The sequence below is a fragment of the Dermacentor silvarum genome, chromosome 1 (assembly GCF_013339745.2).
Source record: "Dermacentor silvarum isolate Dsil-2018 chromosome 1, BIME_Dsil_1.4, whole genome shotgun sequence".
Taxonomy (NCBI): Eukaryota; Metazoa; Arthropoda; class Arachnida; order Ixodida; family Ixodidae; genus Dermacentor; species Dermacentor silvarum.
Window position 1 is genome coordinate 47,978,822 of NC_051154.1, and position 27,235 is coordinate 48,006,056.

The following is a 27,235-nucleotide window of genomic DNA, read 5'->3' on the forward strand; positions in this document are numbered from 1 at the left end:
CCTTTGGTGAAATGCGAAGTAAGGTAACCCGAAAAGTACCATCGCCTGACCATTTGGGCCTGAGCTTGCTCTACGCAGCGACGCTATCTGAAGCGGCGAACTGGCCGCTGTTTCACACTTCCGTTCAACGAGCGGTAAGCCACCACATAGACTCAGAATAACGAACCAAGACTGTGCCGGGAAAAAGGAAAAGAAAAAAAAAAAACTTTTTGCTTGAATTGAAAGCAAAGAGTGTTTTCTTTTATCTTTCAACTTCTGAACAATACTTTCCAATGTGGTGAGCGCGGTCTAAATAATGGATCCGGGACCTCAAAAAGGTGCGACGTGGTGCTAACGCATTTCCCTCGCATTTAGCGCTAAATCACCACTGAATTCCTTTTTTCTTCTTTGTGTGTGTGTGTGTGTGTGTGTGTGTGTGTGTTGGGGGGGGGGGGTATGTTGGGTCGCTGCAACGCTATTTAGGGCGCTGTGATGTACTAAGGTAAACAACATGTAAATTCCCTACTGTTCCAGTGGTGCTGCACTGACCGGATCGAGCACACCACGATTTTTACGAACCACATGACAAACTATGATTTCAAAGCATTTAAATAAAGAGAGAGAGAGAGAGAGAGAGAGAGAGAGAGAGAGAGAGAAGTATCGACAAGACGCGCTGAGGCGATGCACTTAAGTACAATTCTGAGGTTACGTACGTAACTTCATGTCACAAGTCCTGGACTCCTTGTTTACGCTCTAAATTAACTCACCTTAATGTAAAGGAAGTATACGCCATCTGTGGCCGTTCTTTATTGCCACAAGAACGTAAAACGAGATCAGAAGACGGTTCTTTCGTGGTTAAACGAATGTGAGCGTTCAGTTGAGACGTCTTTCTTTCATTTGCCACTCGGTGAGGCGTCTCAGAAGTTGACCGTCTGTACCACCAGCACCTCGTAGTCGCTGTAGCAGTGCTCCTCGCCGCCGTACGGTATGAAGAGGCAGCCGCGCGAAGGCTGCACCTTGCCGATGGTGAGCGTGCCCTCGTGGTAGGTGCGGCCGATGTAGAGCGGCTCGCCCGAAGCGCATACGCCGCCCTGGACGGCCCCAGTGGGAATCGCGCCGTCGGAAGCCGGCGCCCAGGCGAACGGGGTTCCTTCCGAGATGAGAGCCTGCGGTAGGACCGATAACCGTATTCATCACACAGAAGCTTGCTTGATTGTGTAGAATATACGTGTGCGTATGTGTGTGTGTTCGTTATCCTATACAACGGTTGTATAGGAGAACTGTGTATAGGATAACCTTGTATAGAATAAGAAACCTATTAAAAGAGTGTTTTTTTTTTTTTTTTTACTGCTGCTGGTAACTGTCAATCTGTTTAACATACTGTTGCTATCCGACCGCCGCCCCTTGTACTGCTTCTGCCGGGCAGTAACAGTAATTCGGTGGTAGCGCAGTGGCCAACTGATAAGACAGCTCGGATGAACTGTTTTTGACTACAGAATTTCTCTTACCGCTCTTTTTCACCGCCATTTACTAACGGCAGAAGCTGGCGGCCAAAACGCGTCTCCTGAAACTTACAGATCGAGGGCGTGCAAGAACGTTATTAGACCGCCCAGAATGGTTTTGCGGATATTACAGATGCCATTTTCCAAAGAAGGAGTTGGGGACAGAAAGGGATGGCTCGCTATGACGGATTTCTTTTTTTTTTTTTTTTTTCTGCTGCGAATGCCACGAGGCACAAGCAAGAATCACTGTTCGCGGTACCTGGTAGTCCCTGTGGCTGTGCTCGGCGCCTTCGTAGGCCACGTAGCAGCAGCTGTGAGACGGCACCACCTTGCCCGGTATCACCTCGCCGTTGTGCACGGCACGGCCAATGTAGATGGTCTCTCCGCTGTCTTCACCGCCGGGCACCGCGTTGTACGGGATGCGGTTCTCGAAGCACATGACCCACTCGCACACGGGCCGGTACGTGGGTGCTGCGAAGCGGTGTTATGTTCATCAACACGAGCGCATGCATACGCTATACGCAGGCTTTGCTGTGCCATTCGCCCTCACATTTCCTGTAGCAGGCGCAACGGGGTGATTTTTGTAACTGGAATTAATTTTCCTAGATGGGCTTTGTAGGCCTCATTTGTGTCTTTTTTTTTATTAAAGAAATACATTCTGTGGCAGTACGCGCCAAAATCACGATCCTATTATGAGGTACGCCGTAGTGGGGGACTCCGAAATCAGTTTGACCCCCTGGGGTTTTTTTAACGCCCACTGAAATCTAAGTACACGAACGTTTTTGCATTCCGCCTCCATTGGAATGCGGCAACCACGGCCGGTATCGAACCCGCGACCTCGAGCTCAGCGTGTAGCGCAACGCCGTCCACTGAGCTATACCGCGGCGGGTGTTCTATCGTTATTACTACGAATTTTGGTCAAATAGTTAATTTCTTTGCTTACTGAAGCAAAGGAGTATACGAATTGTTGCTGCCTAACTCATTGTCGCGACGTCTCAAATTGTTAAAAAGCGACGATATGCAAGAATTTCAACAAACCATTGTTCAATATGCATGCTCTAAGCATAGCACATTTCGAAGTGCACGTCACCCTAAGTTGTGCGCACACCCCACACCCTGTCCTTGACACTCAACTGCACAATTAAGTTGTTTCTGGCAATCTTGATAACGACGTGCGAACTGCAGGCTGTAAGTAAAACTTTACAGTATCTCCAAGCGACGTCAAACATCATTACCTGTGTTCTGTACAGCTATACGTGGCATTTTCATATTTCTAAAGTTTGGCACAAGTCACGTGAAACAGAACGGTAGTCACGTATACGAACGAAGTCACGTATTGACAGAACGGTATCGCGCTCTGTGCAACGTTTTGAAAGGAGCTGCCATGTACAACGCTAGAAAAGCAAATAAGAGAGAGAGAGAGAGAGAGAGAGCGGCGCTGCTGACGTTGGTCTAAAATGACATTCGCCCAGAACCATCCACTGTACGACATTCTTGCTTTGGGACGATTGGTTCCATCAATTATGCCGCAAACTTATCGGCAATGCACATGGAAGCTCATAATCTCCTTAAATATATTTACAGTTATCGCATCTCCTGTTCAGTAGGAGAGAAGGCGATGTTTATCATCGACCGTTGTGCAGAAATACGGTTGGTCTCGACCTTCCTTATGTTCAACCGGAACCAAAAGTGAGTCCTACCAGGCGCTGTTAATTGTTTCGCGTTGTTGGACGAGTTTTACACGCGACTTAGAGGATATTGCAAGGTGTCGTGTGTATCTGTACGTGCGCAAAAGCAATTAACACACCTTACCACCAACCCAGCATTACGGATGATGTCTCGTCATTTCACCTTGGTCTCATTATTTGTGTACCGCTTGCTTTTAAAAACATCCGTTGTAACATTATAAATAACGTCTGCGATTATGGCTCTAAATGGGCCAGTGGCGTATTATTTCTCTTTACTGTAACTTTACATAAACTGTAAGGAATTATGAGAGGAAAGTGAAAGCAGCCAGCGGCGCACTGTTACACGTGAGCGGTAGGCGAGGCCTGTGTCACGCATAATGATTGCAGCAAGTGGACTCTACTCGTGGTACAGGAACTCGACTCGTGCGTACCAGCGCTGATGTGCGTGGCTACTCGATGATGCGAGCTTTCGCGTCACTACACTTCGCTGTGCGTACCGTAGCGGATCTTTTTGTGCTTAACCTATACAGCGCGCGGTTGTGACGGGCCAACCTTGGCATCCGTGTCGCTTCCTCGTCCATCAACAGGCCGCCGTCGCAAATGTTTCCTGCTCGCCACGTGTGTGCAAATTGAATACGCAAGCTGGAGAGGACTGGGAAATGTCGAGTTTAGGCTATCTCCGGAATGTTTTTGCGAGTACGCGGCGCTCCACCGCAATGGGTCACTCGCTGCAGACTTGAGTGGGCGATTAAATGTTTTAAATGCGTAAGCATTTCTATGCTTACCCAACGAGAAAACTGTCCGTCCGTCCGTCCCTCCGTCCGTCCATCCCTCGCGTAAGACGATCGCTTTCAAGATAAGAGCACGCAGCCGCGAGCGACTTTACCTTCGTGCCGCCTGGCGCTTCGACGCAAACCAAGCGGCGAAAACACAGTGCGAGGAGTTATCAACAGTCGGCACTCCCTGTCCGCTTCGCAGATGGCTTTCCAAATAATGTCTGCGCGGCCGTGCTAGAGTACGTTTGATCGGTCCCTGCCGCCGCCGGAGTGCTTTTTTTTTTTTCTTTTTCTTAATAAATGTTTTTCCTCCTCCTCCTCCTCCTTTCGACTCGGATGGACAAGGAGCGATAACGGCTTATGATGATTGGAACGTCATCAGCGCACATGGCGACGCCAGCTGGGCCGGTATTTTGTAGCGATGCCTTTTATGTAATAATGCCTTTTCGCGCTTATCGCACTTTGTCAGTGGTCGGAGCGACGGTCCACTCGCGTTATCAACGGAATCAGCCGGCCGTGAGCGGTGGATGATAGGACTAGAGTGGAATAAGTCATAATGCCTCGCTACAAAATCGCGGCCCTGCAGTACTTTGCTTGCGTTATCAATGCTCCTTGCGCCTCCCTCCGCACCCGTTCGTGTCGCAACAGCGCTGTCGTTTGTACTGGCCGGATCAAGTCTCATAACACTGATAATGACAACGGGCTGCGTGGCGATGAGCAAGTGGCACAATGCTGACGCATAGTTAGACAACTCCCGCAGTAGTTCCTGCTTGAATTTTTTTATTTCAGCTTGAATTTAAATGACCGAAAATACAAAGCTATATGATTCACAGCGATGCTTCACGTTGTGAGTGCCTGTTACAGTCGCTCGATATGACGTTCTGCTGCTGAGCATGAGGTCGCAGGTTCGATTTCCATGATGCGGCGGCCATATGGCGATGGAGGAGGAATGCAAAAACCTTGCAGGTGTGTACTTAGATTTAGGTGCACTTTAAGAAGAAACTTTAGCTCGGGGGCTCCTATTATTATTATTATTTTTTATTTGATTTGTAAACATATACACATATACATGGGAAATATGAAATTGTTTTTCTTGGCACCCACTGCAGCAGATTTGATGAGGTTTGTTGCATTTAAAAGAAAGTTAACATCTAGTGACTGGTGCTGGGAAATTTTGGATTTAGGCCGTCAATCGTCTCATAAAAATTGTTGAAAATCGATCATTTTTAGAAAACGAACCTATCGTGATTACAACTCTAACTCAGCAATGATAAACGATATTGCAATTCTGTAAATTGCATTTAATAGTACGTATAAGGCGGACAGAATCGGTATATTATACATGGCTTTCAAACAGACACTAGTCTGTGAGTAGTACTTTTGCAAAACCCCTCTAAACAATGTAACGAATTCACGTAAGATGTAAATTGATATATCAAAATTGTCCGGTTTGGATGCTCTAACGGATGCAGTTTACAGAAATTCGATATCTGCTCTTAGTGCAGAGCTATGAATTTGTAAACTTCGTGCTTCCATTTCTTTTTCAAGCTTACCAATTTTTGAATGTTCATTAAAAAAAAATTCAGGCCCTAAATCAAAATTCTGCTTCCAACAGTCATTAAATTTCATTAAAATCGGCCCAGTGGTTATCTCAGAAAAGCGTTTCTGCATTTTACATGTATTTGATTTCAGGCGGCATCGGAGTTGGGCCCGAGCTAGAGCTTCCTCTTAAAACGCGAAGCCTCCGGCTACGGTGTCCCTCATAGCCCCATTGTTGCTTTCGGGCGTTATAACGCATCAGTCGAGTCCTGTTTAACAGGTGCTTGAGTTGAAGTTACTGAATAAACAGGTTGAAGCTACAAAATCCGAGTCGGCTTCAGAACTCTCCCGCCTTTTCAAGTCATGTTCCGCGAAGGGCCCGGCTGCCTAGAGAAAGTCAGAGCTTATCACCTGCAGCGGTATCGCCTGTGAACTTTGGATAGTGCTGCTGCGAACAGATAATGTACAAGCTGATCTGGAATAAATGCGTAGGCAGGATAGGCATGCCAGAAGGACATCCTGAAATCGAGACTCAATGGGAATATGTGCCGAAGAGCCTGTACACGTTGCCACTTTTCCATGCAAGCGGCATGGAAGAGGGGCAACGTGTAAACGATATGTAAAGTGCAGATGTGGCATATTGGGATCGTGTGCGAGGTACGATTGCTACCGCGCAAGTTGCTGATAGGTTAGCGCACTCTGTATTGACGTGGAATTGCAAAAACCCATGTGAAAGCGACATTATTCGCTGTATAGGGGTGTAATGAGCGCACTGCGATTGTAGCTAAATGGAAGCAGCTCTCAGAAGTAGGTTGCTGAAGTTCGCTGCCTCGGTAATATTCCTGTACGGATAAAAAAATATGCCAGAACTATGCAACCCCCCCCCCCCCCCCTCCCCATTCTCACTTTTATCGTCCACCAGGTTGTCTTGATACCATACCGATAAAGGGACGATTTAACGTTTTAATTACAGCTTTTAACATGCAGTGTTTTTGTTTCGATTGTAACTGTACTACCAGTATAATTGTGTATACTTACACTTATGATAGCCAGCTCATAAGTATTCTCACCGGCTAGTTATTACTGCCACCCTTTTCACTTTTGTATGTCGACCGCGCGAAGAACACAGCCATAAGATAATCACAAAGACGACAAACTCGATTTTAATCCTGAGTAGCGGAAAGTGTATACGAAAACAGCGTGCTTTGAATGCGCAACATATTTTATGATGACAAAGAAGACGATACGACAACGACCGAGATGGATGAAGGATATTCAAAAGCATGGGCCTCATATTATTCTATGCGCGGCTGCGAGCCAGGAAGCCCACGTCCCACGCCCCCTTTTATTAATTTGAGTGAGTGGGTCAATAGAATGACACTGGGGTGCCGTCATCGAGTGCATGACATCATCGTCGGTGAGGCCAGGAAGCTAGCGTTCATTAAATGTTTCTGGCACCTTCAGCAGAGCGGCTGCTTTGGGACAAACGCGGACAAGAGAACGCTAAGCTAATGCTTCCAAACCACCGAACTGAGCCCATCGGACTGTTCCACCTGAAAAGGAGGAGTGCGAAATGTTAAAAACTTACCACCGAAAGCCTCCATTGCGTCCCGAGCGAAGTGAACCGTTAAGAAGCAGGAGTGCTTTGGCTGCCGCAAAATGACGCCCATAAATAGAGGCCTTTAAGATAAGGCATGCGGAGGAAGTACAGATAACGCTCGGCGCGGACAATGTCGGGAGCAAGTGCAACGCTCTGGCAAGGCTCCACCTGGCGTTGACGTCCGAGTAGCGGGCGCCACTTGCTGTAGTGCCGTGCCTCCTTGCTGCTTTGCCTTCCCCTTAAAGGTGACCATGATCGTCATTTTTTTAGCGTTGAATCTATATACATGTTTTCTTTAAATTTTTTAAAAATTTGCTTTGAAACAAGCTTACTCTTTTTTTTTTTAGAATATACGAGAAGTTGAAGCACGCGGTAAAGGCACACCCTGACGAGGACATTTGTCAGGCTCGACCATGCGGCCAATACATGCGGCCTATTGTGCATACATCCTGTGAGCGCTGCTGAATTTGGGTTTCGAAATCGTCCACCGGAAGGCTATCATACTGTAAGAGTTAAGCGAGATATTCGGAAACAAGATGAGGAGAATGTAGGCTGCAGGCAGATCGAGCCTTGCAAGACGTGCCGGCAATTGCTCCGGCCGAGCGCCTTTTTTCAGGAAAGTTCGTCACTGTTCAGAAACGCAGCACGAGACGGGCGAACAAGACGACGCGCTCAACGAGACGGAACAGGACAGAAGCCCGCAGCCTGTGATCCATCCCCTGCACAGGGCCGCGCCGGACCGCCCACTTCCCGCCACAACGCCCTGAAATGAATCTGTCAGACGTTACGAATCATTGGCATAGCCTATACAGCACTTAAAAGCTTCAGGGGGAGTCGGGACACCCCCTTCCTGAAGGCCCGGGGCCCACGAGGAAACACCATGCCGTTCGCACTAGTATGCGGTAAGTGTAGACGCTGAAGTGCTTCAAACAAAAAGTTGCGCAATGTAACAAGTGCAGAACACCCCCAACAAATAGTGCTCAACATCCCCTAAAGTCCTGTACAGGTCACACATAACAGAGACGCGGCGAATCTGATCTTGTAGCTATGCCGGCTCGGTACGCGCTGACCCCATGTGGAGGCGAAGCGGCAGAGAGGCATCTGGCCTGCTCAGTCTTTTTTGTCACACGTGGCTCGTGAGGTGACGAACATAAAGAACGAAAATGACTGGCCACGGCTTGTTTTAAGATACGTTGGGGATCTCTAGGAGCCTTTTTTGTTGGCCTAGCTGAGTTCTAAGGTGTTTCGAGCAAGTCTACCAGCCGCATCATTACCCTGCAAGTGTAATGTGGTGGTACTCTATGTCACCGGCGCTGTGGATATGTATTAGTGTGGAAATAACTTTTGTTCACAGCCTTAAGAGGTCACATGTAAACTAAGAACATCATAAAATTTCAAAGAAATGTTTTCGCGCCCTCTTATGATGGCATACCTAACAACATTGAGAGGCATTACATAGTAGACACCGCTATATTTCTCCTTTATTATTTACATTTCAAAGGATAAATTGAAAAATGTAATTTGGTTTTGTTGCACTTTCAGGTGGACCTGAACTTTCTCATTCTTATACTATATATATATTTTTCTCATCAGAAATGATTCCCTCCCGGAGAAAAAGTGTTACAAAAAAAAATTAACTACATTTTGTAACACATAAAACGCACATAAATAAGGGTCAGCATCTCGTATATGATTGCCCCTTTCTCTTTTTACTCGCTTTTGACAAAAGCGGATCAATAACTCAAGCGCGATAAAATAGGTTAATGAATGCAGCAACAAGTTTGAAGGTTGGGTGAGAGCCATTAGAATACGTGTCTAAACCCAAGAAAAGTGCAACATTATGAATATTTGCAATTGTTATAAACTGCAAAGAAACAAGTTCAACCTACTTACTTATTTATGCTGTTGACAGAAATGCCCCCAGTGATTGATGAAGGCAAAACGTATAAGCTAGCCTGTGGTAAAGGATTTGGCCATAATGCATGACCGTGAGAGAGCGGGAAAATGATGTTGAAGAACAGTTTGACGCGGCTAGGTTACTCTGACTAGCAAGTTAGACATTAAAAAAAAAAGGTGATTCTGGACACGTCTGTGGAAACAACGAAAAGAAACGTATACCAAAGAAGGCCAAGAAACTTGTATTGGTAAATAATCAAGCTTTTTGTAAATAATTGACGAGCTTTGCGTCTGAAGTAATAAAGGGCCTAAGCTATTTAGGCCACAGCAACGTCGGAAACAGCTCTAAATGGATGCCAGTGCAGTTATTAGACGCCTCGGCGCTCGTACTGTGACCAGAAACGGCGCGCGCGCGCGTGTGTAATTGGCAACACGTGCTATGTCACGTGACCAAGGAAAATGCCGAAGTGTAGTGGCTAGTTGGTTCGACATAATTAACACTGTTGCGCAAAGCGACGAAGGGACAGGACTTGGGCGATAAGAAGAACACACGACACCTCGCCCAATCCCTGCCCTTTTGTCGCTTTGCGCAACAGTGTTAATTATGTCCCATGACAGTGGCCCCTATTATATTGCTTCACCACAATATTTTGCCTATGCTTCACCGCTTAACAAGGCTGTATTGCGCCGACGCTGACTTATAGAAACGGGCCGTTATGCAACGCATATTAGACCGGTGTGCACGTAACTCAGTAAACGTAGCTAGCTTAAGTATACCGAACTTCGATAACATTTTAACGCAATAAGAGAAGGACAAAAGGGAGACGAAGACACCACGATGCGTTGTCTCCCTTTTGTCCTTGTTTGCTTGCGCCAAAATGTTATCCAAGTTCGCATACAAACACGCCCAACGCACAGCAGTATATGGTGCGCTGGTTTACGCTTACTTATTACAGTGAAGCTGTCTATGGCTAGGAGATGAGGTTTTGTGGCGTCCGCGCGGAAAAAATATCATCGTGAGCAGTGGCTCGAGCGTCGTCGTCTTCTTCCAAATTTGGCTCGCGCTCGTGCCACTGCTACCGCGTTCGTCGTCGTCGTCTTCTAACACAGCTGGCTCCGTTGCCGCTCATCATTCCAGCGTAGAATTTCACTTCTCTTCTGTCGTCGTAATGGAGAGGCCGCGTTTACGGGGGTATGAGCCATTGCTTAAGGGGGTATGAGCCATTCATTGTCTCACGTGACGGACAGATTTAATAACAGGGGGGATACGTACGCGAATGTGTGTGCGTACCTATCGTCACGTTGACCACCGATCAGGACAATAAATATGTTCGCACATTTGTTGAAAATTATGTGTCACCTCTGTGTCGTGCGCTAAACAGCTTCGCTGATAATCCACCTTCACAGAGTGGGAATGGCTCATGAAAATTTTAAGTCACGTTTAAATCTCGTTTAACCAACGATTACCATCACCTAGAGGAAAATTAGCCTTACTTTATTCTAGAAGGCTTGCGGCTCAAGCAAGAAAACGAGAGATACGTGTTATTCAATACCAAAAAGGTCTACCGCGTATATTTAACCACCATCTCGCTTTTTCCTTAATTAACTCATGTTATGTTCCATGCATTCTTTATCTCTCTTAATTTAAACTATGCCTCAGCTAATATTTTTTCTGTCCTCCCTCCATGAAAACGGGGGGTGACTACTTCAGGACCTCAATAAAGTTTACTACCTACCTACCTACCTACCTACCTACCTACCTACCTACCTACCTACCTACCTACCCACCCACCCACCCACCCACCCACCCACCCACCCACCCACCTACCTACCTACCTACCTACCTACCTACCTACCTACCTACCTACCTACCCACCCACCCACCCACCTACCTACCTACCTACCTACCTACCTACCTACCTACCTACCTACCTACCTACCTACCTACCTACCTACCTACCTACCCACCCACCCACCCACCCACCCACCCACCCACCCACCTACCCACCTACCCACCTACCTACCTACCTACCTACCTACCTACCCACCCACCCACCCACCTACCTACCTACCTACCTACCTACCTACCTACCTACCTGCCTACCTACCTACCTACCTACTTACCTACCTACCTACCTACCTGCCTACCTACCTACTTACCTACCTACCTACCTACCTACCTACCTACCTACCTACCCACCCACCCACCTACCTACCTACCTACCTACCTACCTACCCACCACCCACCCACCCACCCACCCACCCACCCACCCACCCACCCACCCACCTACCTACCTACCCACCCACCCACCCACCCACCCACCCACCCACCTACCTACCTACCTACCCACCTACCTACCTACCCACCTACCTACCTACCTACCCACCCACCCACCCACCCACCCACCCACCTACCCACCTACCTACCTACCTACCTACCTACCTACCTACCTACCCACCCACCCACCCACCCACCCACCCACCCACCTACCCACCTACCTACCTACCTACCTACCTACCTACCTACCTACCCACCCACCCACCCACCCACCCACCCACCTACCCACCTACCTACTTACCTACTTACCTACCTACCTACCTACCTACCTACCCACCCACCCACCCACCTACCTACCTACCTACCTACCTACCTACCCACCCCACCCACCCCCCACCCACCCACCCACCTACCCACCTACCCACCTACCTACCTACCTACCTACCTACCCACCCACCCACCCACCTACCCACCTACCCACCTACCTACCTACCTACCTGCCTACCTACCTACTTACCTACTTACCTACCTACCTACCTACCTACCTACCTACCTACCTACCTACCTACCTACCTACCTACCTTACTTTTACGTCTTTTTTTCTTTCCAAATCTGCATCATCATAAGACTTGTCTGCCTATTATTGATACAGCGTTGCTTTGCTTCTGATTGAAGAAATAACCTAATCCTCATGATTTTTTTTCTCGTTGTTTTATGTAAAAGTTGAGTTGTTCGCAGGTGAAAGATAACCTAATTATCGCGTTTATTATTCATTTTTTGCAGCAATATTTTTCGGGGGTGGTGAAACTTGAGTTGTTTACAGATGAGAGCGTAATAAAAAAAGAAAGAAAACCTTAACGTTGCGGAAACAATTACACGGCACGCAACTCATCTGGCTCGGTGTTATGTCTACTTGTGCTGCGGCTAAACCGGGTTGCGAAGAGGCAAGCTCGCAACACTTAAGCCCGGCCTCAGTTATACTAGCCCGTCTATGGCACCGGTACTATTTACGACGACAGGATATCGTCCAACGCCTTCTCAACGCCGCGATTTGCAGATGGTTTATCTTGTTTTCAGAGGCACTGCAGCACGTTGCAAGCGTTGAGGTGGCGGGGTAAAATATATTATCATGAAGAGCGAGGAGAGAGCATTGAGTTTTTTGCTCATAACTGTCCCCGGCTGAAAAAAAAAGTAAACGACAGGTTTTCGCGCGCGCGCATGCAGGTATACCTGATATAGCTATGATTTGAAATAACAAACAGCTTTAGAATACGGCCAGTATAAAGCATGGTACTATACAAACACAGGAACCTAATGAAGAAGCCTGAGTGAAAAAAAAAAAAAAGACTGACTTTGCCTCGGTAACCGGTTGCGATTTGCCTGTCTAACAATACTATCGCTGTTTGTTCTACAAACAAACGTGAAAGTAAAAAAAAAAGACAAGAAAAAAAAAGAAGAAAGTTCGTCGATACGTTACTATTGTATTCTGTAGCCGCGTTTACATGAATGCGACAAGTGGCACATCGAATCTCATTTCTAGAGCTTCGCATCCATGTATACGGCGGTAATGCGTTAGGAAAGCGAATCGTATTAATATGCCAGGAGACGGTAGATCGAGACGGGTAATATCGCATCTAGATAGAGAGGAAAAGTGAGACTGCCGCCACTGTTTGCTCTTACCGGCGAAACGCCCTCGCGGTAAACGGGTTCCGGCTTGTTTCTTGCGGAGGGAGATGGCGTCACATGTAAACGCTGTCGCATAGCATTTCCGTGATGCACTATGGGAAATGCGATACGCTACTGTCGCATTCATGTGAACGCGGCTTGTGCGCGTAGCGAATTCCAGTGGCAATCGACGCTTCGGAGGTGGCGAGGGAACGTTAATTTCAAGTTAAGGTCAGCTTTATTGACACATATATAGCAGGTATATAGGTAGGAAAAACTTTATTTCGTCAGCGTTCGGTGGTGTTATTAGGCGTGGTTACTTCAGGCGGGCCAGATGGTGATCAAGCGATGTTTCATGGCTACCTCTTCAGCTCGTTCTACGGCCTGGAGTTGGGTGCCCAGGCCAGAACTGAGCAGCACCGCCTCCTATGCTTCAGGTGAGGGAGAGGCCGTGAGGTTACATTTACATTACTTTTACTATATATATGATCAGTAGGAGGACAAGCCTCCCCCTATAACCACATATATAGTAAAAGTAATGTAAACATAGTTGGGCCAGTAGCCTAATTGGCTAGTTCCTGGTCCAATACAGAATGCATGCTAAGTCAGCCTTAACAGCTGAAGACGACCAATGGACATAAACAAAATGCACTGGTGCGCGTTTAGGCAGCGCTAATTTGTTTCCATGCTGCGTACAGTGGTACAATCTTCGGGGGAATGGAGCGTGGTATGTTTTTGACGCGCGTCATTCGCATTTGATGCCGTGTGATTGCGATCACACGGGATCAAATGAGCGAGGCCAGCTTAGCAGGACTATTTGAAGAATTATCAGGCATTGCCTGGGATATTATTGGCCTTAGTGAGGTTAGAAGAACTGGTGAGGCTTACACAGTGCTGACTAACGGCCACGTCCTCTGCTACAGAGGTCTTCCAGATAAGAGAGAATCCGGGGCAGGATTTCTAGTTCATAACAACATGGCGGGCAACATTGATGAATTCTACAGCATTAGTGAGAGGGTAGCAGTCGTCGTAATAAAGCTGAATAGGAGGTACAAAATGAAGGTAGTACAAGCCTACGCCCCAACTTCCAGTCACGATGACGAAGAAATAGAACAGTTTTATGAAGATGTCGAATTAGCAATGAGAAAGGTGCAAACTCAGCATACTGTAGTCATGGGCGACTTCAATGCAAAAGTGGGCAAAAAGCAGGTCGGTGAGCAAGCAATTGGCAACTACGGCATCGATTCTAGGAATGCAAGAGGAGAGATCTTGGTAGAATTCGCGGTAAGGAATAGGCTCCGAATAATGAATACATTCTTCAGGAAGCGCAGCAACAGGAAGTGTACCTGGAAAAGCCCTAATGGAGAAACAAGGAATGAAATAGATTTCATTCTCTCTGCCGATCCAAGCATAGTGCAGGATGTAGAAGTGTTAGGTAAGGTAAAGTGCAGTGACCATAGGTTAGTGAGGTCTAGGATTTCTCTCAATTTGAATAGAGAAAGAGTGAAATTAGTCAAGAGGAAACAAGCCAACCTAGACGCAGTAAGGGTGAAAGCAGACCAATTCAGGCTGGTGCTCGCAAACAAATATGCAGCTTTAGAACAAGAAGATGAAGATAACATAGATGTAATGAATGAAACCATAACTAGGCTGACCTCAGAAGCAGCAATTAAAGTGGGAGGTAAGGCACCAAGGCAACCAGTAGGGAAGCTCTCCCAAGAAACAAAGGACCTAATAAAGAAACGACAAAACATGAAAGTGTCCTCCAACTCAAGAGATAAGATAGAATTCGCTGAACTGTCAAAACTGATCAACAAGAAGAAAGTAAGGGGTATTCGAAATTATAACGTGGGAAAGATTGAGGAAGCCGTAAAATATGGACGCAGCATGAAATCAGTAAGAAGAAAGCTTGGCATAGGACAAGGCAAGATGTATGCACTGAAAGATAAGCATGGTAATATAATCAGCAATTTATATGACATAGTAAAAGCAGCGGAAGAATTCTATACTGACCTGTACAATTCCCAAAACAGCCAAGTTACTTTCATTCGAAATAGTGAGGAACTGGATACAGGAGCTCCTTCTATAATTAGCGATGAAGTTAGAAGGGCCTTAAAAGACATGACCAGGGGAAAAGCGGCTGGAGAAGATGGAATAACAGTAGATTTAATCAAAGATGGAGGAGATATCATGCTTGAAAAACTTGCGGCCCTTTACACGCAATGTCTCACAACTTCAAGTGTACCAGAGAGCTGGAAGAACACCAACATTATGCTTATCCATAAGAAGAGAGACGTTAAAGAATTGAAGAATTACAGACCCATTAGCTTGCTTTCAGTATTATATAAAATATTCACCAAGATAATCTCCAATAGAATCAGGGCAACACTTCAGCCAACCAAGAGAACAGGCTAGTTTCAGGAAGGGATACTCTACGATGGATCATATCCATGTCATCAATCAGGTAATCGAGAAATCTGCGGTGTACAATCAACCTCTCTATATGGCTTTCATAGATTATGAAAAGGCATTTGATTCGGTAGAGATACCAGCAGTCATAGAGGCATTGCGTAATCAAGGAGTACAGGAGACATACGTGAATATCTTAGCAAATATCTACAAGGATTCCACAGCTACCTTGGTTCTCCACAAGAAACGTAGAAAGTTACCTATCAAGAAAGGGGTCAGGCAAGGAGACACAATCTCTCTAATGCTATTCACTGCATGCTTAGAAGAAGTATTCAAGCTCTTAGACTGGGAAGGCTTAGGAGTGAGGATCGACGGCGAATATCTCAGCAACCTTCGGTTTGCAGATGACATTGTCCTATTCAGCAACAATGGAGACGAATTACAACAAATGATTGAGGACCTTAATCAAGAAAGTGTAAGAATTGGGTTGAAGATGAATATGCAGAAGACAAAGATAATGTTCAATAGCCTGGCAAGAGAACAAGAATTTAGGATCGCTAGTCAGCCTCTAGAGTATGTAAAGGAGTACGTTTATCTAGGTCAATTACTCACAGGGGACCCTGATCATGAGAAAGAAATTTACAGAAGAATAAAATTGGGTTGGAGTGCATACGGCAGGCATTGCCAAATACTGACTAGGAGCTTACCACTGTCGTTGAAAAAAAAAAGTGTACAATCATTTCATTCTACCGGTGCTAACATACGGGGCAGAAACTTGGAGGTTAACAAAGAAGCTCGAGAACAAGTTAAGGACCGCACAAAGAGCGATGGAACGAAAAATCTTAGGAGTAACGTTGAGAGACAGGAAGAGAGCGGTGTGGATCAGAGAACAAACGGAGATAGACGATATTCTATAATTATAGTTGACATTAAGCGGAAGAAATGGAGCTGGGCAGGCCATGTAATGCGTAGGATGGATAACCGGTGGACCATTAGGGTTACAGAATGGATACCAAGAGAAGGGAAGCGCAGTCGAGGACGGCAGAAAACCAGGTGGGATGATGAAATTAGGAAATTCGCAGGCGCAAGTTGGAATACGCTTGCGCAAGACAGGGGTAATTGGAGATCGCAGGGAGAGGCCTTCGTCCTGCAGTGGACATAAATATAGGCTGATGATGATGATGATTGCGATCAGTGAAAGATTTCTTTTAAAAGTGTGGCATATACGGCGAAAAGCACGGGTTATATGCTTGTCTTTAGATATCCCGACAAATGTCTGCTTCGAAATGGCACAAAACATACTAAAGCTTATTTATTCTCTGAATTATCGCGTTGTGCTGTTCTTGAGGACCGTAATTGCATGTTGTACGTTTACACAGGTTGTTCGAAGCAATAAAAAGTTCAATCGACGGTGGACTGCTCTCGCAGTTGTTAAAGATGACGCCCCCGAGAATTTCGTTCCTGAAATTTAATTAGCTAATTGTAATTAATTATCTAACTCGAGAAGTACTGTTCTTATTATCAAAGTGTCAATGATAAAATTGTAGAGCAACATGAAAAACTCCCAATACAGCTTTCTGTTTCTCAATACGTGCTACATAAATGTGTTTTTCCGAGCGTGAAAGAAGTAAGCGAATACACGCAGAATTGCCCGCTCGAGGAACTTTGCGTGTATTCGCGGGCTTCTTTCACGTTCGGAAAAACACATTTATGTAGCGTATATATATATATATATATATATATATATATATATATATATATATGAAAGAAGTGCAGGCTCACGTAGAAAAGCAAAATCATTTAATTTCGACGTTTCAGCCGTTGTCCGGCCTTCATCAAGAGCAGTGTTGTACGGAATGGCGTTCCTGGAACTATAGTTCCTTTTGGGAGGAACGGAGGAACGCCACCGTTCCGTTAAGGGTCGGTGGAACTGTAACGGTAACTCGTTATGTTTACGAAGTAACGGCAGAGGGAACGGCGTTCCTTCTGTAAACGTTCCACGGCACTGAACAGACGCACGCACGTACGCAGCGCATCATGCAGGGCGGATGGGCGACCGCGTGAGGCGCAAAGAACTAACGCTTGCCTGTCACGTGACTACGGTGCATTTTCTTTCGTGAGTTCTCCATTATATATTTTTATGACCAGGCTTCAATTGAGTTTGTCACGTGACGCTCCCTCCTGTAGTTTCTTTCCTCCATGCCGGCCTGTCGGACACTAACATCGAGATGTAACTCTTGCCGAGTTCAAACAAGGGTCTTTACTTAATTGTGAATATCTATTCTGGACATTTGTTTTTCCACTCATACTGCAATATTGAATCAGCATTCATTAAACGCCTATGTATTGTTTCTTTCGATGCGATTTCTTGTGCAAGAAATTTAATTATATCCTCCTGAGACCCATTGCACATTGCCTTTAACTTTTTTTTCGCAATTCATTTAGAAGTGATTATGCAAAATATTCACTCTTCGTATGAAATACGGTGCATGTGTAACTGTAAAGAAGTGGTTTACTCATATTCTTGTCATCCGCTTTCGAGAAATTTGACAGTAAATTGGTCCAGACCTCTGTGTCGTCCCAAACGGCCGAAAGACTTCGATGCGTGTTTAGAAGTCACCGAGATTGCGTGAATATATCGGACGCGGCAGGAACTAGGCAATGTACTACACTTAGTTCCATCTTCATCTCAGCGTTTAAACAATTAAATGCAGTTTTTACCACAGCTAGCATGAGGAGATGATGGAGATATTAATTTTTTTCACGTACATGAAGACGGAGCTTTTGGCATCTATTCGTGGTATTCAAATTTTAAAAATTGTTTGTCAAGTTCGTAACATAACAGTAGACAATAAAAACCACCTTGAAGCGCGATTATGTCCCGTTGTTGTGTTCGGGTCTCAGGAGGATATTGGTGCATGTGAGTAATTTTCTATTTGCAGATCTGAAGCGCAGTATCCTGACTGCGCATTTGAAGACCGAAGTGGAAAGTGCCATATGTGGGGCACTTGTAATAGACGAGCACCCACGTTGCAGTTAGACATGTCTGGAGTATGTCCGGTGCTGCCCGAAAAAAATTCGTCTAGGAGCGTTTCTTTGGATTTTTTCTTTATCTCCAGATGATCTGCCGCCGGCGATGTTCAAATTCCTATAATATACGTAGTTAGGAGAGCCAGCCACAGCACACCATCTGCTATGGACATGTCCTGGCCTATTCTCACCGCGAAGAATCTGTCTTGCTGGGTTACAAAGCTCAGTCGTTACACTAAACGACTGGATCTTTCCAAGAGGGACCCCTGAACGCCGCAAAGCTATATACGACAGTTTGGTGCTCTACCTATTAAGGAGTGAAACAATACACCTATAATCTAGGCACCTCGCCGGAAAAACCACTGGGATGGCCTTTTAATATATCTATATATATTTTTTATTGATAAACGTCTTTCTCTCTCACTCATTACAAAAAAGGCGATCATTTTTTTGCTCAGTTCTTTACACAATAATTTTCTACAAGACCCAGTACACGAGAGTTTTTGCACTCTGTCCCCATCGGAATGCGGCTGATGCACCCGGGAATCGAACTCGCTACCTTTTCAGCGAGATCACAAAGTGCTTGGTATGAGACAAACAATGATTCGAATTACAATAAAACAAAAACAGCGATCACTTATTTGCTCTATATTTTACACAATAATTTTCTACGAGCATCAGAGTCCTATCGCATCAATGTATAGAAGCAGTGTTGCGGAGTGGGGTCCTCCATCTCATTTTCGCTCCATTTCCGGAGGGGGGCTATATATCCCTGCATTTCCACTCCTTTTAACTCCTCGGAATGGTGAGAATTGGACCATTCCCACTGTTGCAGTGGCTAAGCTGAACCATTCCATTCCTCCAACTCCGGTAAACGAAATGCTTTCGCTATAAATGTTTACCGCTTGCGTACCTCGTAACTGAAATCCTATTTTCGATGTATTAGCGACGTTAGAAGTACTGTTACGTATACAATTTCTTTCTCACAACCAACAGGTTATCTCTGCAGCACGTTGTTGTCTGTAGTCTCTAATATCTACGGTTTCAAAGCGAAACTTCTTTTGCGAACTTTCCTGACCGTGGCTGGGTGCTGGTTTCATGCCGAATATAGCTCATACTTAAAGAAAATAACTGAATTACGTGCCTGATTGTGGAATCAAAGCTCGGCTTCGGGCTCCAAGGTTCGATTCACAGCAACCCAACGCAGGCCACAACCTAAGGTACGCTTCCATCGTTGCCAACGCCAACTAACTCCTTGAGATGTTCGCCGCATGTGTTACATAGCACATCAAGGGTGCGCGAAAGCAGATTTACCAGTCAGGAATGAAACGCGCAAGTTTATAGCATTCGAATAACCGCTTCACGAAAGTTTAGCTTCACATGGATTCCAGGATGTGCGTTGGACCTGCATAATTTTTAACAGAAGACGTGAATTTTGGTATCTGCAAAAGTATGTCTGCCTATATAAGCTGTGAAAAGGGTCACCAGCCCTCGAAAGAAGCATTGCGCGAACACTCGGGTGGTAGAGCACATGCCTGGTCAATACAGTACCCATACATAAGCAACCTTATTTCACAAGATGCGTACTCAAGACAATTATACGTGTAAAAAGACTAGACAAATAAATATATGAAGCATTATTACATACAGTTTATTGTCTTGCTTATCGAGTAGAGTCAACAAACACGTTAGCTGCGCGGGTTAGAAGTCACGCATATGTGACGTGATTGCAAAATACATTCTGTCCTTGCAATCAAAATATCTTCCAAACATGTTAACTTGTGATGACAGCCTGAATTGTTGTCTCCTTTTCGGAAGCGCCTCCCTCCTTACGTCGAAAAAAAAAAAAAAAAGCGAAGAGACAAAGCGAAAGCTCACTCTTCAGGCTTCTTTAAAATCATAATTTCAAAAGTTGTCTATAATAATCGGGATCTTCATATATATAAGTGAAATTACAACTCGTCAATCTTACGTGGTTTTTCTTTAATTTAGGAATAAGCCAAACGTAACACTAATTTCTGACATCGTGGTGCACCAATCATTCAAATACTATAAGCTACAGCTGCCAGCTTGTGACCGCTGAAGTTAGCTTCACTTTAGCTGCACACGTGTCAGGTGTTTCACGAATACATCGCGCGCTGCGACACAAGCAAGGCTTGCGTTCTAAATAAGATGAACCATTTCCAAAAATCTGGGATTCGTCCGAAACTCAATTGCGCAAGGCAAAGTAGCAAATAATCTTGCGCCGTTGTATATTCCATGCATTCACCTACATTATTTTGTCACTTTGAGGACTAAAATAAAAGGAAAACTCGTTTATATGTTTTGCAAGGCGATCTTTTTTTGCTTTTCATCTGCTCGCGTATTACCGGATACCGCATTTTCCAGGACACCTCTCTGATTTCACGTTATCGCTCCTTCTGAATAATCGACAGTGTGCCGAATAAACACGGCGTGCGTTCTAAATCACCGCGGACTCGTGCGACCGTTTGCATCGCCCTTTCTTTGCCTCCATCCTGGTGTCACATATGTCAATTGACTTGCTAAAGCGGATCATATTTCTTGACAACTACAAGTTGCTGTCTTTAAAGGGACTTCATTCTCGTAACGCTAGCTGAAAGGTTTTCATATCTTCAGAAGTGTAGAATGTGCACAATAGAGTGTTGTTTATAGTTACCGCCGCAGAGGTAGCCACCTATATGTAGATACTGAAAGAACAGGTAGGAGAAATACAATGTATTGCCCAAGTCTAGTTAAGTTTAAATGACAAGTTTGCCGGTTTGGTTGTCTCGCTCAAAATCTCAACATTTAGAGTATGTGCCCATTCCATTACCATTCCATTCCGGGTGTTTAAAAATGTGGAATGATTCTGGAATTAATTCAACTCCCGAGTTGCCACTCCGAAACTCTGTATAGGAGGGGTGTAACGGCTTTTCAGAAGTTGATCGTCTTGCAAACCAGCACTTCGTAGTCAGTGTAGCGGTGCTCGTCACCACCATATGGGATGTACAGGCAGTTGTGCGATGGATGCACCTTGCCAATGGTCAGTGTGCCGTTGTGGAAGGTGCGGCCGATGTACAGCGGTTCGCCGGTGCCGCAGGCGCCGCCCTGGATGGCTCCGCTTGGCACGGAGCCATCGGAAGCTGGTACCCACGCCATCGGAGCGCCGTCGGTGATGAGTACCTGTATTGCAAAAAAAAAAAAAAAAAAAAAAAAAAAAAAAACATGACATTGGGCTCGCTGACGAATAAGCTTGGGAACTGGTGATCTATTCGCATGCCATTCTTCATGTATATCACTGACCGGCCCCTTCGTGAATGTCTCGCTGTCCTTCTTGTGAACCATATATCTGGGTATGAATGAATTTGTAACTACGGTACTTCAGTAGAACTTGCTCTGGGGTGAGCTGGTGCACATATGCATTCGCTGGAATTCACAAATCAAAGTCATAATCACGAAGACAGGCGCACGCAGAACAGTGCCCACCAATGCTTTACTAGGCGCTGGCCCCGATTAGCTTTGAGTGTTTTTAGCACCAAGTGCACTCCGACAGTTAAGGGGCCTGTGCGCCTGTGGTTCGGTTTCAACGGAGTTCGCATCTGCGCTGTACGGAGCTCCAGGCTTAATTTATACCAGCATATACTATTCATGTACAGAATGTTTTGAAGCTACTTGATATGACGCCGGGTTTTGTTTTAGGCTGCCTGCAACACACCTGGGGCTCCGAACCTGCAGGAGGGCGAAGATCATCGTCCCTCGGCTTGGGAGTTCCCAGCACACATGTCTGAGAGCAGTGCGCTCATAAATGTTTTCGCGCCGTCTCCCGGCGTGGCCGTATATAGCCATCGGTTGAGACCACTTATTCTGAACATCCGCTACCAGATGGGCTGGTAATCACTGTGAGTGCTTCTTGCTCTGCAATTGGCTTTGCCGGACCATCTTTACCAAGTCACCCAACCAATCAGAGAACAATGCAGCTATAACAGTAGCCTGCCAACCGGGCAACTCTCGCTGAAACACAATTTGTCTCAACCCAGCGGTTATCTTTGTCCGTGGTAGAGCGCAAAATTAATGCCCCAGGAAAAGTATCGTTTCAGGACAAAGCTGATATTCCCTGCAACAACAACAACAACAACAACAAAAAAAAGATAACTCTGGGATTTGCCGTGCCCAAACCACAATCTATTATGAGGCACACCGTAGCGCCGGGGGCTCCGGAATAATTTCGACTACCTTGGGGTTCTTTAACGAGCACCCAATGAACGGTACACGAGCGTTCTTGCACTCCGCCCCCATCGGAATGCGGCCGCTGCGGCCGGGATAGAACCCGCTACCTCGAGCTCAGCAGCGCAACGCCATAGCCATTGTGCTACCACGGCGGGTTCTCTGCAACATTAGCCTATTTGCTATTCAATAACTGTGCAACCCACGAATTTGTATAGCCTAGCCTGATTTCATTTTTTTTCTTCACTGTTTCTTCACTGTCTCTTCAATGCCAAGAGCCGGTATTTACAAAATGTACCCACCTCAAGGGCCGTCCACGATTGGCCACCGCAAGGGTGGTCGTCTCGTTGTTCCACCAATCACTATCGTGAGTGCCGGGAGTTCTAATGCTGGCTAGTGAGGCAATGCTCATACGTAAGAGAAGTCTTGGGAATATGGGTCCAGAAGAACTGGAATTGACGAAAAAGTTTGCGCACCTGATACTCCCTGTGAGTGTGCTCGGCGCCGGCGTAGGAGACGTAGCAGCAGCTGTGCGAAGGTAGGACCTTGCCCGGGATGACGTCATCGTCGTGCACCGCGCGTCCTACGAAGACGGTCTCTCCGCCGTCTTCGCCGCCAGGCACCGCGTTAGCCGGTATGTGACTGCCATAGCACATTACCCACTGGCAGACGGGCTTGTGGTGGTACGCTGCGAGACAGTACGTGGGACGTATGTTAACCTCGATTATAGACTTGCGGAATATTTAGGAGATGTCTGCTTCTGGGTCACTGAAAGCACAGGGAGTCAGTGATGAGGCTCCAGTCAGGGGCCTCGGAGGAAGCAGTGTGTGGTGTGTGTGTGTGTGTGTGTGTGTGTGTGTGTGTGTGTGTGTGTGTGTGTGTGTGTGTGTGTGAGAGAGAGAGAGAGAGAGAGAGAGAGAGAGAGAGAGAGAGAGAGAGAGAGAAATCTCTTTAATGGAATTCAGAGAATTCCGCCGACATGTACGTAGCTGCCTAAATTCTACTTTGCGTGAGAACGGGGACAGGAAAGCCCTAGGAGGCAGAGGGTGGGAAAAGGAAAAAAAGGCAACAAAACACATGATCATGGTATATGCAGGTGAGGCAAAGGAGATGGTGTTAATGTAAGAAGCTATAACTTGTAAATTAAACCAATGTCTGGAAGGAACGGGAAAAGAAAAATTTGAATAAAACAATGGCGGAATAATTCAGTGCGACGCGCTTTCCGAGTAAGAGGAACAAAGCCCGGACCTGACAATGAGGGGGCCTGCGCTGTTGATGTATGTGATGCTGGCACTAATAAACTATCGCAACGTGTTATAGTTATTATTATTAATTTATTAAAAATATCAATAATATGTATTAAATATTTAATAATTACGAATACTGCCAATGTTACGGTTTTTATTGTCATAGAGTGACGTTAAAAATTTTGTGTAACTGTTGCGGCAAAATTCCCAAATTTACATGACGCTTAATTTCATAACTGCACGAAAACAAAGAAAATGCATTTAGGGCCGTTATATAGGGTGTCCCAACTATCATGCACCAAGATTTTAATATATACAAATGCCACGTAGCTGGACAGAACCAAGGTAAAGTTGTTTGCCGTCGCTTGGAGAAATTAAGAATATGTTTTTGCATTCCACCTAGTTACATAATCAGTCTTAATTAATTAATTAATTAGCTTCTCAAATATTGTAACTAGATGAAAAGTATCAATAAGAAAACTGTAGAGCAACATGAAAAACTGCCGATACAGCTTTCTGCTGGTCAAGACGAGCTACATAAAAGTGTTTTTCCGAGCGTGAAAGATACCCGCGAATACACGCAACGTGCCTCGAGCGGCCAGTCGCGCGGCAATTTTGCGTGCATTCGCGGGCTTCTTTCACGCTCGGAAAAACACTTTTATGTAGCACGTATTGAGCAACAGAAAGCTGTATCGGCAGTTTTTCATGTTGCTCTACAATTTTATCATTGACACTTTTCATCAATGATAAAATATGTCATAAAACGGCAATGATATCGCCTGCACCCCCGGCCGGGGCAGGCGATAACGTATAGGCGGAGCGCCACTCGGGCCAGTGATGAAGCGCGAGAAAAAGAATCGGAATATAATCGTTACATTGCCCTGATGACGTGGAGCGTGCACGACGCGATGCTGCGCAAGCTGCGGAATCAGAGAGGATGTTGACCGTGACGTTGTCATTCCAGCTTGACAGGAAGCGGGAGCCGACGGGCGTATCCGCGGGCCGCAGGACGATGGGTTCTAAAGTGAAAGGTGCTCTATAGATATTTTTTTTCTTTTACAGCATTGGTGGGCGCGATTTCTCACGCCTTTATATTCCGCGGCAGAACTTGTATCATATTGCCCTTATTTTGTGAGGCAAAATACTGTATTATAGAACATCATATTGCTTATGCATTAACAATAAACCGTTTTTCAAGCGGCGTGCGTGTGAGTGCAGAAAGGTGACTGTGAAGCTATCGAATCTAATTACGCGATGTTTCTTGCTTTTCTCGCCAAATTTCGGCCACTTACGGTGCACGAATAAAATTAAAATTGGAGTGAACCGTCATTTTTTCATCTTAATAACATTTTTATTTCATTGTTCGAAATTATGGACGCGTGACGCTTTACTGTACGTAAAATGAATGTTTATTTCTGCACGAACGACTTATATGTTACGTTATAAATGTAATGTAACGTTATATGAAGTTTTGGTTGTGTGCATGCTCGGCGAAAAAAGAAGAAATAAGAAAAGAAGTTCGCACGCGCCTGTATGTGTGTTTTTTTTTTTTTGTTTTTTTTGTGGGTCCACAAGAAACGCGTTATGCTCGCTTGCATTGAATAGCTGCTCCGTCACCGTATTTACTGCATTTTCGTGGCATTTTCGCGTTTGGGAACACCCGGATGAATTGAACAGCAATTACCCAGCGCTTCTGCAGCATTTTGCTCCATTATGACCAACTTAGGTCGGCAGGTAAGCCTACAATGTGTTCTGCCGATATATGCGACTATTCGACTCACTGCAGACGTGAGCACCCATGTCAGCATTTCGCAAAGTTTCGGCGTGAACGTGCGCATCGGTTCTGCCCTTCCAACGTTTCTTGGGTCTTTTCCGATTGCCGCCAAGCTCGTGATGTTAGTTTAAAAGGCCGTCCATCATTGTGCCCAGTTTTGGTGGTGCGACTAATATGTGGCCACATTTTGTCGACTTTGTGAATGTTCATGCTGTCTTATATCACGATAATCTGGTACACTTGCCTGCTATCGCTTTTACAGATGTTCGAAAAGGGATGTTTTGCATCGTGGGCGTATATTTCTCCACCGTCATTGTCAGTGGTCTTACCAGGAATTTGGCTCGGCATGCGATACTATCCAGCTCTGTGATGCGTGGAGTTAAGTGTGCCTTGATGGTTTCGAGAGAGAGGCTTGAGTTTCTAGTTTTGGAACTTATAAATATACGCAAAGGGAGATGAAATCTCAATGCTTTACGTATTGCTCACATCCTTGGAGGGGAGAGAGGGACGCCACGTTCGTTTTGTATGGCCCCGTCTTCTTACAACGTTTACGTAGCTTATACCCCCAATAACGCCAAACGGTCGCTTCAGTGCCCTGAACATGAAGAGAATACACAGCTGTGAATTATAATCCTCTATATCGTAGCATATAGCCGGGTGACACTTGCCAATGCTGGCACTTGACTGCCTTCAAGGTGATGTAGCAAGGCTTATATTATTAATGTCATTAGTATTACTTCTATTTCTGGTACGATTGCAATTACCGCCTTCGTCGATTTTCGCCTTCGGCTGCGACTGGGACTCCATGGTTGTATAATTAATGAGATAATTTGTCAAGCAGTATAATATAGTATTCGCCAACCTTTGCACACTCCTTAGTATACCTTGTTCCTGAGCAAAATTCAGCAGGGAGGACATGAACGTATAAAATAGCAAAGTCAAACTCACCTCCGTAGCAAGCCATTTGGACTTGAGTATGGTTCGTTCGTTGCGCGTGTAGTAACGCTGAGTCCCCGAGTGAGGCTTGCATATATATCAACCGCTGAAGTGTCGAGACGTGGCGCGAGATTGCACAGATAGAGCGCAAACTCTACTCATGCAGGAGCGGAAGAGCGTCAGCGCGCTGACGAACAGCCCACCCGGCGTGTTTACATTGGCGGTCGGTATCACATTTATTGCAGGGATCAAGTTTGGAGTGTGTTTCAAGCAGTGGTGAAATGTTTGCGGTTTTTTTTTAAGTGCACTACCGGTTTCGCCGGCTTAGTTGGAGGCATTCTTTTACATTTTCCATGAATGACCGTTGGCAAAGCTGTGAGCCGGAAAGTGTATATGCTGAAACATTTGGTGCAGTAAGCAAAAGTATACGTACGATGGTCACTGCGAAAGATGTCGATTTCCTTGGCAGCCTTTGCTCGTGAGCGCCAGAAGTGACGACAAGTGCAGTATACACGGTGTCCCCATAGCCACGTTCAGGTCGCGCTTCTTAATTCCAGGATTAGTGTCTCCATATGCTTATTATTCCACAGAATTCCACAGCTACCTTGGTTCTCCACAAGAAAAGTAGAAAGTTACCTATCAAGAAAGGGGTCAGGCAAGGAGACACAATCTCTCCAATGCTATTCACTGCA

The 27,235-nt window shown here is 45.6% G+C and overlaps 1 protein-coding gene across 1 annotated transcript; it reads right to left on the minus strand.

The window, feature by feature from the left end:
- Positions 1–768: 768 nt before the first annotated feature.
- On the minus strand, positions 769–26,715 carry LOC119437280 (uncharacterized). The gene is made up of 5 exons (XM_049660998.1): positions 26,556–26,715; positions 23,063–23,274; positions 21,299–21,545; positions 1,741–1,952; positions 769–1,145 (listed from the first exon to the last, which is right to left on the minus strand). The coding sequence occupies exons 1-5, from the start codon at positions 26,635–26,637 to the stop codon at positions 897–899; spliced, it is 1,002 nt and encodes a 333-aa protein (XP_049516955.1). The 5' UTR covers positions 26,638–26,715; the 3' UTR covers positions 769–896.
- Positions 26,716–27,235: the final 520 nt, after the last annotated feature.